The sequence below is a fragment of the Eurosta solidaginis genome, chromosome 4, assembly GCF_040869045.1.
Source record: "Eurosta solidaginis isolate ZX-2024a chromosome 4, ASM4086904v1, whole genome shotgun sequence".
Taxonomy (NCBI): Eukaryota; Metazoa; Arthropoda; class Insecta; order Diptera; family Tephritidae; genus Eurosta; species Eurosta solidaginis.
In genome coordinates this window covers 62,786,840-62,799,011 of record NC_090322.1, presented here as the reverse complement: position 1 = coordinate 62,799,011, position 12,172 = coordinate 62,786,840, and the positions used below count along the sequence as shown (strand labels likewise).

The 12,172-nt window shown below is 34.6% G+C and overlaps 1 protein-coding gene and 1 long non-coding RNA gene across 2 annotated transcripts; one reads left to right on the top strand and one right to left on the bottom strand.

The window, feature by feature from the left end:
• Positions 1 to 2,000: 2,000 nt before the first annotated feature.
• On the bottom strand, positions 2,001 to 4,822 carry LOC137248521 (uncharacterized). Its single transcript, XM_067779461.1, has 4 exons — positions 4,520 to 4,822; positions 4,328 to 4,441; positions 4,183 to 4,266; positions 2,001 to 2,466 (listed from the first exon to the last, which is right to left on the bottom strand). The coding sequence occupies exons 1-4, from the start codon at positions 4,681 to 4,683 to the stop codon at positions 2,001 to 2,003; spliced, it is 828 nt and encodes a 275-aa protein (XP_067635562.1). The 5' UTR covers positions 4,684 to 4,822.
• A 2,545-nt stretch (positions 4,823 to 7,367) lies between these two features.
• LOC137247950 (uncharacterized) lies at positions 7,368 to 10,663 on the top strand. Its single transcript, XR_010951954.1, has 4 exons — positions 7,368 to 7,464; positions 7,942 to 8,091; positions 8,374 to 8,583; positions 8,665 to 10,663. It is a non-coding gene; the product is annotated as an uncharacterized lncRNA (long non-coding RNA).
• Positions 10,664 to 12,172: the final 1,509 nt, after the last annotated feature.

The following is a 12,172-nucleotide window of genomic DNA, read 5'->3' as shown; positions in this document are numbered from 1 at the left end:
AGCATCGCAATTGCAATTTTCGCAACAAGAGTATGGGCTTACCCCTGACATTTTATCAAAAAGGATTTGAGAAAAGCCCACTCTATGGCAAGTGGAGTCGAAGTTCTCTGAAAATATTTGTTCTATGCTGTCAATGAAGTTTATAAAATTGGAAGGTGGTTTAACTAGGTGACAGTTACTATATTGTTTTTCTTTAGTAAAAAAAAATCTTTTTCTGTGACTTCGACTTCAAATGTAGGCAAAATAGTTAAACATGTATGCAGTTTGGCATATTTATGATACAAATAGCCACAAAAGTAAACAAACGCGTTCCGATGAAGAAAGCTGCTTTCATCAATATCGATATTGATTTCTATTTGAATATCATGAAGTGTGGGAAGGGAAGGTCTAGGTAGACTCTGAAAAGTTTGCCACGAAGTATCCTGAACCAACCTATCGTTTCGAACTCGTTGAAGGACGCTATTAGAAACAAGTTCTAAGCTATCAGGTAAGGCTTAGCAGTTACCCTTGTTAACGCAATCAAGATATCCCAAGCTCCAGGTCTGCCTAAATAGATAGGTGAAACGTTGCGGAGTTATTCTCGAATCATATCCCCCTCCTCTACGAATTTGGCCGAAGAAGTTTTCTATTTTATCCTGGGTGAGTTTCCTAGTCATGAGATGCGTAAAGCCCTTTTGGGACCAAAAACGCCAAAGGCGCTTCAAACTATTAATATTATTAACCCAACCGTCTAAAAAGGAAAATGAATTCGTTACATCTTTCCCGTTCCTGAAAACTTTAATTGACTTTATAAAAACTTCGGCTTCTTCGAGAAAACTAAGTTGTTCCGCAGTTGCTTGAAAAGGTTCTTTAAAGTTTCCTATTGCTCCAAATCTATAACTATTAAAAATATTGAACAATTTATCAAAAATCAGGACAAACTCGGCTCGGCTTTTGAAAAACGATGGAGACTTAAAAGTTTTTAACGACCCAGAGCTATATAGGGCAAACATAGCACTTGCAACAGAATTGCTAAAAATCTGCGAAGCTAGTTTTACACTCATTTTTTGAAAACTATTTGGTCTCAGGTGGGCGGGAGTCAATTTATGAGTGCATTTTATACTTGAAGTGGAGCATTGGTCATGCAGACGAACTATATCTAACCAGTGCACAGGGCGGCCGTTAAAAGAAACTCTATTTTTCGGATTTTCTAAACAGTTACGTGTACTTTTTAGAAGATGAGGTGAATCATGGAAAAAGAAAATTTCTTCGCCATTTACTTCAAAGATGTTACTCCTACTATCTTGGCAAAGTTGACGAAGTTTGGACCTTGGTCACAAACTAAATGGCACGGACGAAGACCAATACCCTGGAGCTGAGTTATGCACTCTAATATATACTTCCTCAAAATATCTCCTTCACAAACCGCATGGACAAAAAAGTAAGCTAATTGATGGGTCCAAGACTCCCCACCAATGCCTTGGACTAAGAGACAAAGAACGCTCGAAGCTACTCTAGAAGTACGGTTTTCGTCACCGTAATCTTCTAGCCCTACAATCATATCAGTACTTTTCTCATATTGCAAATTTATCTTGAGTGAAATCTCGTCGCAGCATATCGAGACATTTTTGGGCGTCGGAAGAGCCTCGACTTCTTAGCTCCAGGGCTTTTATGCTGCTGGAACTGCAGCCAGGGGAACGTGGCCACTCTTGAACAAATTGCTCAAGGGTTCTCCTAGAAGGCCAATCCAAATTTGGTTTCAAATACCTATACGCAATCGGTGAAATAAACTTTACCGCTAGAGCCTGTGTTATAACATCTCTGTCGAAACGATGACCAGTAGGAGCTCTAGGTCCGTTTTTCAGACTATTCCTCACAAATGCAGCAAGGTATGAAGGTAATTCACAGCAAAGCTCTGCGATGTGCCTCTCCCGTAAATGCGAACTATCTTCTAGCCTTTCTACTTTTTTTTCTAAAAATGACACCCGATTGCGTAGCCACTCTAATTCCTCATCCTTGGCTTACATAACTTTCTGGTACTTTCTTTTCCTAGGAGTGCCATCCGTTAAAAAAGCCTCAGTTTGTACCCCAGAACTGACTAAAGGAGAAGAAAGTTCTTCAAACCCAATGGGTTGGATGGACTCGGAAAGTACCTCATATTCAATCAAATCGTTATTTGACGTAGAGGCACTTTCAACATTTCTGGACATACCTATTGGTACGAAGTCTTCAACGCCTAGTTCTATAAGGGGGTATTGTACGGCGGGGTAATCTGAACTTCCTATACGTATTCTACTACAGCCGTTGTTTTCCCTGCCTACTTCCACTGCAGATGAATTCGTACTTAAATCTAAGTCCGGAGTAGCGTCCTTTGAAAGATACTTCCCTTTAAACATGCGGGAGGAGAAATGCCGACGGCATGCAAAAATATGTTTAAATTTTTTCGCTGAACCAGTTACGCCCAGCAGCTGCATCCACTCAAGTCGCCTACAAAAAAAGGTGGCCTTTATTAATTTATTATACCTAGTTTGTTTTTCAATGTGCGGTAAAAGGACATTGAAAAATCGCCCTTAATTTAAGATAAAAAAGAAACAAAATAAAAAAAAAAAAAACGAAGGAGAACCAATTAAATAAAGAATTGGCGAGAAAAGTCGATATAAAAAGGGAAACTAAAGAAACGAATGACTTGAATTAATGAATAATTAGTAAAAAAAAGAAAAAGAAAAGCGGCTTGTTAGTATGAAAAAAAATTTAAGAAGCAATTAAAGCGATGTGAGCAAAAGTAATCAATTGAAAAAGAAAAAAACAATACCCACTCTGATTTGTCATACCAGTTGCTCGTTTCTGTAAAAAAATTTAACAAATCTATATATATTCTATACGAAGTACGAGAAACCTAAATGTTTGTCATTCTATAATGACCCAAAATAATCCCGAAGTCCCGAAATGACAACGACCCGATACTAGACGGGTCCAGAGAACCACACACAGAAAATCCCCGAAGGATCCCGAAATAGTGCCGAAAAAGTTCCGAAATGTTTCTGACGGGTTCCCGAACGCCATCCAGAAAATATATCGGAAGGGTCCCCAAATGATTCCTATTGAAATTATAGCAATCTTTGTTTTTGAATTTTGTATAAAAAAAAATATATTGTCATATTTCTTCATTACGTGACTTTTCCTGTGAGTGTTTAATACATATTTTCTTCAATAAATTTTAACTGCGTAATAGATAGTTAATAATCCCGAAAAAGTCCCCATAGCTATACTGACAATAAATACAGTGAATCAAATTTCAGTAATAGAAAGTCTAGAACAGGGCTCTAATGCTAATATGCATCCAAAAAATACCGGAAGAGGTGTCAAACAACGGGTCTTGATATCAATATTAATAATCCGAAGGCGGAAAATAAAAATTTTAACTCGTTCAAAATATACTAACGAAAACCCCAAAAATGACACCTGATACCTACGAAACTGGGGGTGGAATCCCTGTATTTTTGCACAGCCTTTCTGCGTTGGCGACCTTAGGCCACGCTTATAGAAATAATATTTCAGTGCTTAACGTGAAAATTGTCAACTTCACTTAACTTTCTCGATATTTTTGGATGCGTATTAGCGGTCGCCTCTTGTTCTAAACTCTTACCCAAATTCTACACTATTACCTATAATTATGGTAATTCTATACGACAACATGACACTGCTAATACGCGTCCAAAAATATAGAGGTGTCAAACGACGCGTCTTGACATCAGTATTAATAATCCGAAACCGGAAAATAAAAATTTTAACTAGTTCAAAAGATATTAACGAAAAACCGGAATGACCCACGAGTCCCTCCGAAACTGGGGGTGAAATCCATAGTATTTTTGCGCAGAACACCTTTTTGCATTGGCGGGCTTCGGCCGCGCTTATAAAAAATTATCCTGGGTGGGTCTACCACCGGTTTGGAGACCAAAACTGTATCCGCGCAAAACACTTATGTTCACAATTTTTTTTGTGGGTAAACATTACAACAACCACTTGAAAATCGCCAACTTAAACTGCAAATATCTCCGGACAGAGATACAATTTTTATTTTCCGCCTTCGGATTATTGTTGTCGAGATTTATACGCGTCGTTTGACACCTCTTTCGATATTTTTGGTAGTGTATTAGCAGTCGACCCCTCAACTAGACTATTACCCAGAAGCCACTCACTTACCTAGACATTTCTTCTTCCGCAGGAAACTCGTGAAGGGTGGCTCCCAAAGGACAGCCCCGGACGCATCTTCGATATGGCATTATGCTGAAAAAAAGAATAATAAATATATGTTTCTATAAAAGTATATTTAATATTCTATAATTACATTGTATAAACAATAAGTTGTTGTGCAACGACAGTCCAATGGATCTCTGTAAGAAAAAACCGATTAGTACTTGCACTATTAAATAAAATGGAACGACAAATACCCTCATTTAATCTGAAAATATAAAGAAATAATAATAGGTTAATAATATGTTTTCAAACAATATATCATAAAAATTTAGAAATACTTTACCGGCAGTTGGATGAATAATTAAATTTTGTCCGTCCATGACTTGTCAAACGCATGTTGCATGGTTGCATTTTTTCAGAACAAAATTTTTTTTTAAATAATGAAATAGTAGTATGCAAGCGACTGCCATAGTAGTAGACATGTACATAAATATTTCCAACAGGCATTTCTGTAAATGTTTTTCAAAATAGCTTATAGAAAACTTGCTTTGTAAAACGATATAAGTGCGTTTTCAGTATTAAATATTTTTTAACTTCTTTCAGAAAACGTTTTGTGAGCGTTGGACACAAAAGTATATAAATAATTGAATTCTGAAAGCAAATTGTAAATGTTTACAAAAAACAGGAAATAACTATTTGTCAATGTATTTTAACTTTGAAGGTTTCAAATAATTTTGAAAAACGTTTGTACATGTCAGCGAATGGCTGCTTTAAACCGCTCCTTGAGTTATCCAAGAACTCGTTGGAATTGCAGCCATACTTCCTTTAATGAATATATGAAATTAGGAATTTATGTTTGTATATACATATATTATTGTATGTACATATATAATATTGAAATTATTAAGTGAAATAAAAAATTTAAAATGTCGTTTAAGGCGACGTTTGCGTTGTTTTGGCGCTTGCGTTGCATGTACATTTTACTTTGAACAGATGCGCTTTAATTATTATGTTTCCAATCCATAAGCAACGCAACGTCAAAGCAGCATACAAATAATTAAAAATCTTAAGTTTTTCTAGTTGTCCATAAATTCTTAAATTTTCATTCATTTTCTGAAAAATATCCTAGCTTCTATCGCCGTTCAACTAAATAAAAACATAATTTTGTATTCATGTATATTTTGTGATCGATCTGCAGAGCCGGCAGAACATATCTTACTGGAATGCGACGCAATCTGATGAGGGTACAACAGACAATGGTCGCAGTGCAATCCTCAATAAATTTTCCATCTATCTATGGCAGGGAAACTCTTAACGTGCTTTATTTCAAAGTGACACTTTATTTGACAAATAACTAAACGATTTCTTTCAAACAAATTGCATGTTAGCGTTAACCGAAGATGGTGAAAACGGCCCCTGGAATTTTCACCTTATATAGCGAGAAAGTTAAGATATAATGCAAATGTGTAAAATGCTTGCATGCATTAAATCATTTTTATTATATAAAAGTAGTATGACATTGAGATTTTAGTTCTGCTATTTTTAACATAAAATAAGAAGTAAAAAACATGATTAATGACGTGTTTCATTTATTTTCATTGAGGAATAAATCGTAAAAATAAAACTCATGTTATTGTAAAGATTATGCGAAGCCCCATAGGTAAAATGAGTAATAAAATGATCATTGGTTTATATATTACATTTTTAAAATGAAAATCTTCTCCTAAAAAAGATATAGAATGAGCATTGGTTTGTACATTACATTTTTAAAATGAAAATCTCCTGCTAGAAAAGGAGCAAAACCTAACTACATTTTATCATTTTCGTACTTAACTACACTCCTTTTGTGATTCAGGATATCGGGCAAATTTTGAAAAAACTCCGAACATCCATTCCTTCATTATATGACATTCGATTGCCTAGTCCACTGCCTTCCACTCTATTCGCAACATAAGCTCAATTTAAGCTGCCAAACTATATAGTAAACAATGATAATACCATTGTGTACCTATAGAAGTGTGTCGACTAAGCGATAAACGTCAAAACTACAAACAGCCTCGCTCACCTGATGCAAATCTCAGGTCTAGAGTTGCATTTTTGGTACGTAAGAGTACTTCAAGCTGAGTTGCATTTGATAGTTTAATAAAACTTTGTAGTATTTACAATGAAATAGTTGAATATATTTCCGCGGAAATAAGAATACTAGAAGATTTGTAGCCTGCAACAATAGGGAAACATACATTTATTTAGAGTCAAAATATAAAGCGCTACATGTGTAACATGGAAAAATTTCACTTCTAAGGCTGTTTACACAAATGCATAAGGGCAAAATTATATAAACGCTTTGGTCGCTTCAAAGCAAAGATAACGTACGGCGTTTCATTGTTTTTCTTCTCTTATATTTTTTGTCGAGGGAGCCAATAAGATTTCAGTACTGGTGTGTGTGAACTATATTTAAAAAAAAACTAACGAAATACAAGAAAAAGACAACGTAGTTCATTCAAAACAACCAAGCCAGTTTGTATTTCGATAGGGTTTTTTGACATTAGGCCGTGTTTTCTTTATTTTTTCTGACAAATGAAAATTTTGTTTTTAGTTTCAAAATTTTTAGCATAAAAACAAAACTAAATTCAAAGTGTAAATTGTGTTTGCAAATGAGTTTTCAATAAGTGTACATTTTTCAGTTTCTCATAGTTAAGGAATTGACCTCCAGATTCTTGTGTTACACAAATATAGTGAACTTGGGTACAGAAATTCAAATTAAAAAGTTTTTCACAATAATTTGAAAAACTCTACGTTTTCTCTGCTTTTTACACTTAAAGGAGTAACCCTCCGCAATGAACTAAACTTTTAATGAAAATCAATAACTCTCAACTGAACACTTTTCGCCATGATATAAAAATGCTGTGCAACAGGAGCAACATTTTTGTGACTACATAAACCCTGTTTCAACCTTTTACGTCTCTGCACAGAACCCTAATTGACCGTTTTCAACCGAAACAACAATGGCAACCCAGATTTTCCCGTTATGCTCACTTAAGCAAGTGCCTGTCAGAAAGAAGTCAACACACTTGTTCTTGTACACTATGTATAATACTAACTGGGTAGTATAATACTAACTGTGTAGTTAGTATTATAGTTAGTATTATACACTACGTTAAGCAGTACAAACATGTAAATAAATCTGTGGTCACAAACCATAATCGCCTAACTCGAGTTAGGACAAAATTTAGTTATTAGTGCCAGCATGTTCAGCGTAATCAATTCTATGGGTCATCCACTTTTTATGTCTGTATCTTTTTTTAGAAAAAGGTTATTAAAAAAAAACCTAACAGCTTAAGTTATTTTTTCGCTTGGTTGTTTTGGCATAAAAGCCTAACTCATAAACTCTCCGTCAAAGAATCCTAGCTCAAGTTAAGCATTTTCATAATTTATTTCCTTTGTGGGGCATAACAGCCTATTTCAACTTAAGATTGTAACTTATTTTTTCCATTACGACATATATAAATTTAAGTCGTTATTACAAAACATAGCGCCAAATATATTTTTTTTGTATCTTGAGTTAGGATGTTGTTCCGAATTACAATAACCGCCATTGGCTAGCATAAATTAAGATAAATTATTTTTCAATAGGAAGCCATGACTTTTTGAAAATATTATATTGAATTACGTTCTTATTTCAAATTTTATTTCAAAAAAACCTGTACCTAAGTAGACATAGGTTTTTGGTATTCAATAATATATTTTTTTAAACGAATCATTAAGTTGAGTTAAGTTGTGTCAGAGAGTTGTGCAGCTTATATAGCAATTATTTAAAAGTAATATTTGTTGTGGAAAGTGATAAAAAAATGTCCGACAGAGCAGCAAAAATGTTTGAATTGGCTAGGTCATTGCCAGAGCGTCGAAACAACGAAGGTAAGTAAATAAAATTAATTAAATGAAATAAGGTTGTCCTTGTTATTTTGCAAATCAAAATTATTTGCATGTAATTTGAAATATGAAAGAGTGACATAACCCCAAGGCCAAACATTTTTATTATCGCACAACCAACCTTATTTCTAGTGTCGTTTTTAATATTTTAAATAAAAACGTGTAAGCACCCTCGGAATTTTAAACATTTTCGTCTTTAGATTGCAATGTTGTATTTACCTATAACCCAAACAAAACACTAAACAATTGTTTTCAATTTTACTATAGTCACTCTTGGTACAAGTGGAACATCTCATGTCGAAAATGCCAGCACCAACATTCAAAAATACCGAGATGCTAACGAACCAGAAAACTTTATTCCTGAAAGGCCTTGCGATGGGCGATTCCAAAATTATTATTCCAATTTTGTTCCATGTGTACAAAATGAAACAATGTCATCAATCCACGGAATCGAGTTTAATTTAGCTGTTATTGAAAGTAAGCATTTTATGCAGATTATGCCAGAGTTTAAAAGTATTTATTACTAAAATTAACGAGGGTAACTTTTATTTTAACTAGGTTTGCATAATCCAAAAAAAACTTAGTCATGAGGCACATGAAGACGTCCTTCCTCATAGTGGAGAATTTGACTCAGACAACTCCATAAGGGATCCGGACTTTAATTTATCACGATCTGCTACTAGTATGGATTGCTCATCAAACGACGAAGAAACTTCTCACCAGCGTGATAATTTAAACGGCCTTGCGAAACCAAAATCAAAGTCAAAGAAAAAGCTTCGTCGTGACCTTAGAAATAGGCGAAAATCATACACAACGTGTTCAGGTAGAATAGTTAAAGCCAGGGTCTGCAATCCATCGTTTGATTTATGTAGAAACAAATGCAAAAAAAATTTACAACTGAATAAATAGAATCTCTATTTAAACATTACTGGTCCCTGGGAAGTTATGACCAAAGAATTTTTACATTGGATCATTAGTAGCTGTTGGGGATAAAAAATGTGACACCCTATGCAATACAGTAGAACGCAGACGAAATCGAGAAAATTCAATGCAATATTCATTCCAAATTAATAGTAATACAATCAAAGTATGCAAAAAGCATTTTAGGCAATGTTTCGATGAAAGTGATAGCTTTATTAAATCGGTCGTTAGAAAAAAAATTTGTTGTCCGTCTATGCAATTCAGTGATCATCGAGGCAAGCATACTCCTACATCTAAAATTGATGCTTCAATGGAAAATGAAATTAAAGAACACATTTTAAGTTTCCCTGCATACGAAAGCCATTACAACCGGCGCGATACTTCTCAAAAATATTTACCTGCTAGTCTCAATTTATCGTCTATGCACCGCCTTTACAAGGAAAAAGTAAGCAATCCAGTAAGCCTTTCTAAATACTCTGAAATTTTCAAAACTCTTGGTCTTAAATTTAAAGAACCTTAGGTAGACACTTGTAGCACCTGCGACACTTACGTTGCAAAAATAAAAATCGCTCTAACCGAAGATGAAAAAGCTTGATTGATTGAGCAAAAAGAAATTCATATAGCTAAAGCTGAATTGGCTTATGAATCTAAACGACAAGATAAAAAGCGCTCGGTGGAATCGAACACTATTAAAAGTTTTGCATTCGATTTACAGCAATGTTTACCAACACCTTTTCTTCGAAATTCTATCAGTTTCTACAAAAGACAACTATGGACGTTTAATTTAACGGTTCACGATCTTGTAACTAATGCAGCAAAATGCTTCATGTGGCACGAAGCTATGGCTAGACGTGGTGGAAATGAAATTTCTTTTGTCTTTTTAAATTGTTAAAAATGTTGCCAGCAGAAACGAAAACAGTTACATTTTATAGCGATTCGTGCGCAGGGCAAAATAAAAATTCGTTTGTTTCTGCCATGTTTATTTCATTTATTTCCAATGCGTCTACATTGGATCACATTGACCACAAATTTCTCGAACCCGGCCATACACATATGGAGTGCGATAGTGATCACGCCCTTATTGAGCGAAAAAAAAAAAAACAAATGTCGAAATTGAGACCCCAAGAGATTGGTACCAATTCGTAAATACTATTGGACCCAAATTGCAAACTATTGAAATGCAGCCAAATGATTTTTATAACTTTTCGGACTTATCCAAATCAAAAATTTCTTGGAAACGTTTCAATGAGGATGGCGAAAAATTTGTATGGCACGATATTCGATGGCTTCGTTATACCAAGATGTCCAACAAAGTCCAATACAAAACTTCATTAGATAATGAAGAACCATTTAAAATCTTAAAGGTGGGCAAAAGAGGGTGTTCTATAAAAGGATTTGGAGAAATACAAAATATAAAGAACTTACCATGCATTTCTAAAGAAAAAAAGAAAGATCTTATGGACTTGAAGCAGTTTATAAAACCAGAATTTCACTCATTTTATGACAGCATTCCCACAAGTATGGGGCAGCTTAATACCCATCCCGATTTGACGGAGTGTGACAGTGACGAAGATTTTTGAAATAATATTTTTATGTATTTATAATAAAAATATGTACATGTGAATTTTTAACTGAATTGAATAAAATGGATCCTTAATATTGATAAAAATTGTTAATTGTAGTTCTTTAAACTATGGGGCATAGTTATAGTTGAAAAAGAATATGATTTTAAGTTAGTTAAAGCTTTTTGACACAATTTTATATGTGCTATCTGTCAAAAGTGCTCCAACTAACTTAAAATTACTATAAATATGCCCTTATATGTCTGTATTCCAGTATTTTTGAAAATACCGCATTTCAAGATTTACTATATAAAACTGACTTAAGTGAATAAAATTAATAAATTAAAAGTAAGGAATAATAGCACAACTACACATAAGATTTCAACTTGAGGCACTTCTAAACATTTTATTATTCGGAATAACAGCCCAACTCAAACTAAGAGATTTTAAATTTTTTCATTCAAGAAGCCATAATAGCCTAACTGCTTTTTTCCTTTATATCTTTCAAATTAAGCAAAAACATAACAGTTTGCTTGCAAAGTTAAAAAGAAGACCGATACACCTTGTGTATTTATTAAACGATTAGCAATAAATATCATACCATGATTTGCAGTAATGATTTGATACTTTAAATTGCTATCCTGAAAATATTGAAAAACAGACTTAGGCGATTATGACTTGTGACCACAGAAATAATAATATTGGCAGAACGAAAAACTTGTGTTTTATTAGTTTTTGCAAGAAAAACACAGACCTCGAGCCAGCAAATTGGAAATTTAAAAAAATAATATTCAGGAAAGGTTTTGGGTAAAAGGCTAGTTGAGGGATCGACTGCTAATACGCTACCAAAAATATCAAGAGAGGTGTCAAAAGACGCGTATTGACCTCGAAAATAATAATCCGAAGGCGGAAAAGAAAAATTGTATCTCTGTTTGGAGATATTTGCAGTTGATGTTGGCGATTTTCATGTGGTTGTTGTAATGTTGTTTACCCACAAAAAAAAATTGTGAACAGAAGTGTTTTGCGCGGATATAGTTTTGGTCTCCAAACCGGTGTTGAACCCACCCAGGGTAATTTTTTATAAGCGCGGCCGAAGGGCCGAAGGTGTTCTGCGCAAAAATACTATGGATCCCACCCCGGTTTCGGAGGGGCCCGATGGTCATTTTTCGGGTTTTCGTTAATATCTTTTGAAAGAGTTAAAATCTTTATTTTCCGCCTTCGGATTATTAACACTGATGTCAAGACGCGTCGTTTGACACCTCTCTCGATATTTTTGGTAGCGTATCAGCAGTCGACCCCTCAACTAGTCTTTTACCAGGTTTTGTTTGTATGTATTTAAGGAAATCAACGTTTTGGCCATTTCGGAAAGATCCGGGGTTTTGCCTCAAAATCTCACAGATCGGATAAAAATTTTCAGGAGTAGCTCCTTGCGGAGGGATCGTACCTCGTTCACTTACTTCAGAGAGGCTTCGAACCTAACCCCGGTCTTTGGAATTGGTACTGCTGCGTTTGCTGCAAAGAAATAGAGATACATAAAATAGTTACACTTTTGTCTGTATTGCTCGTGCAAAGCGTGGTTTCAC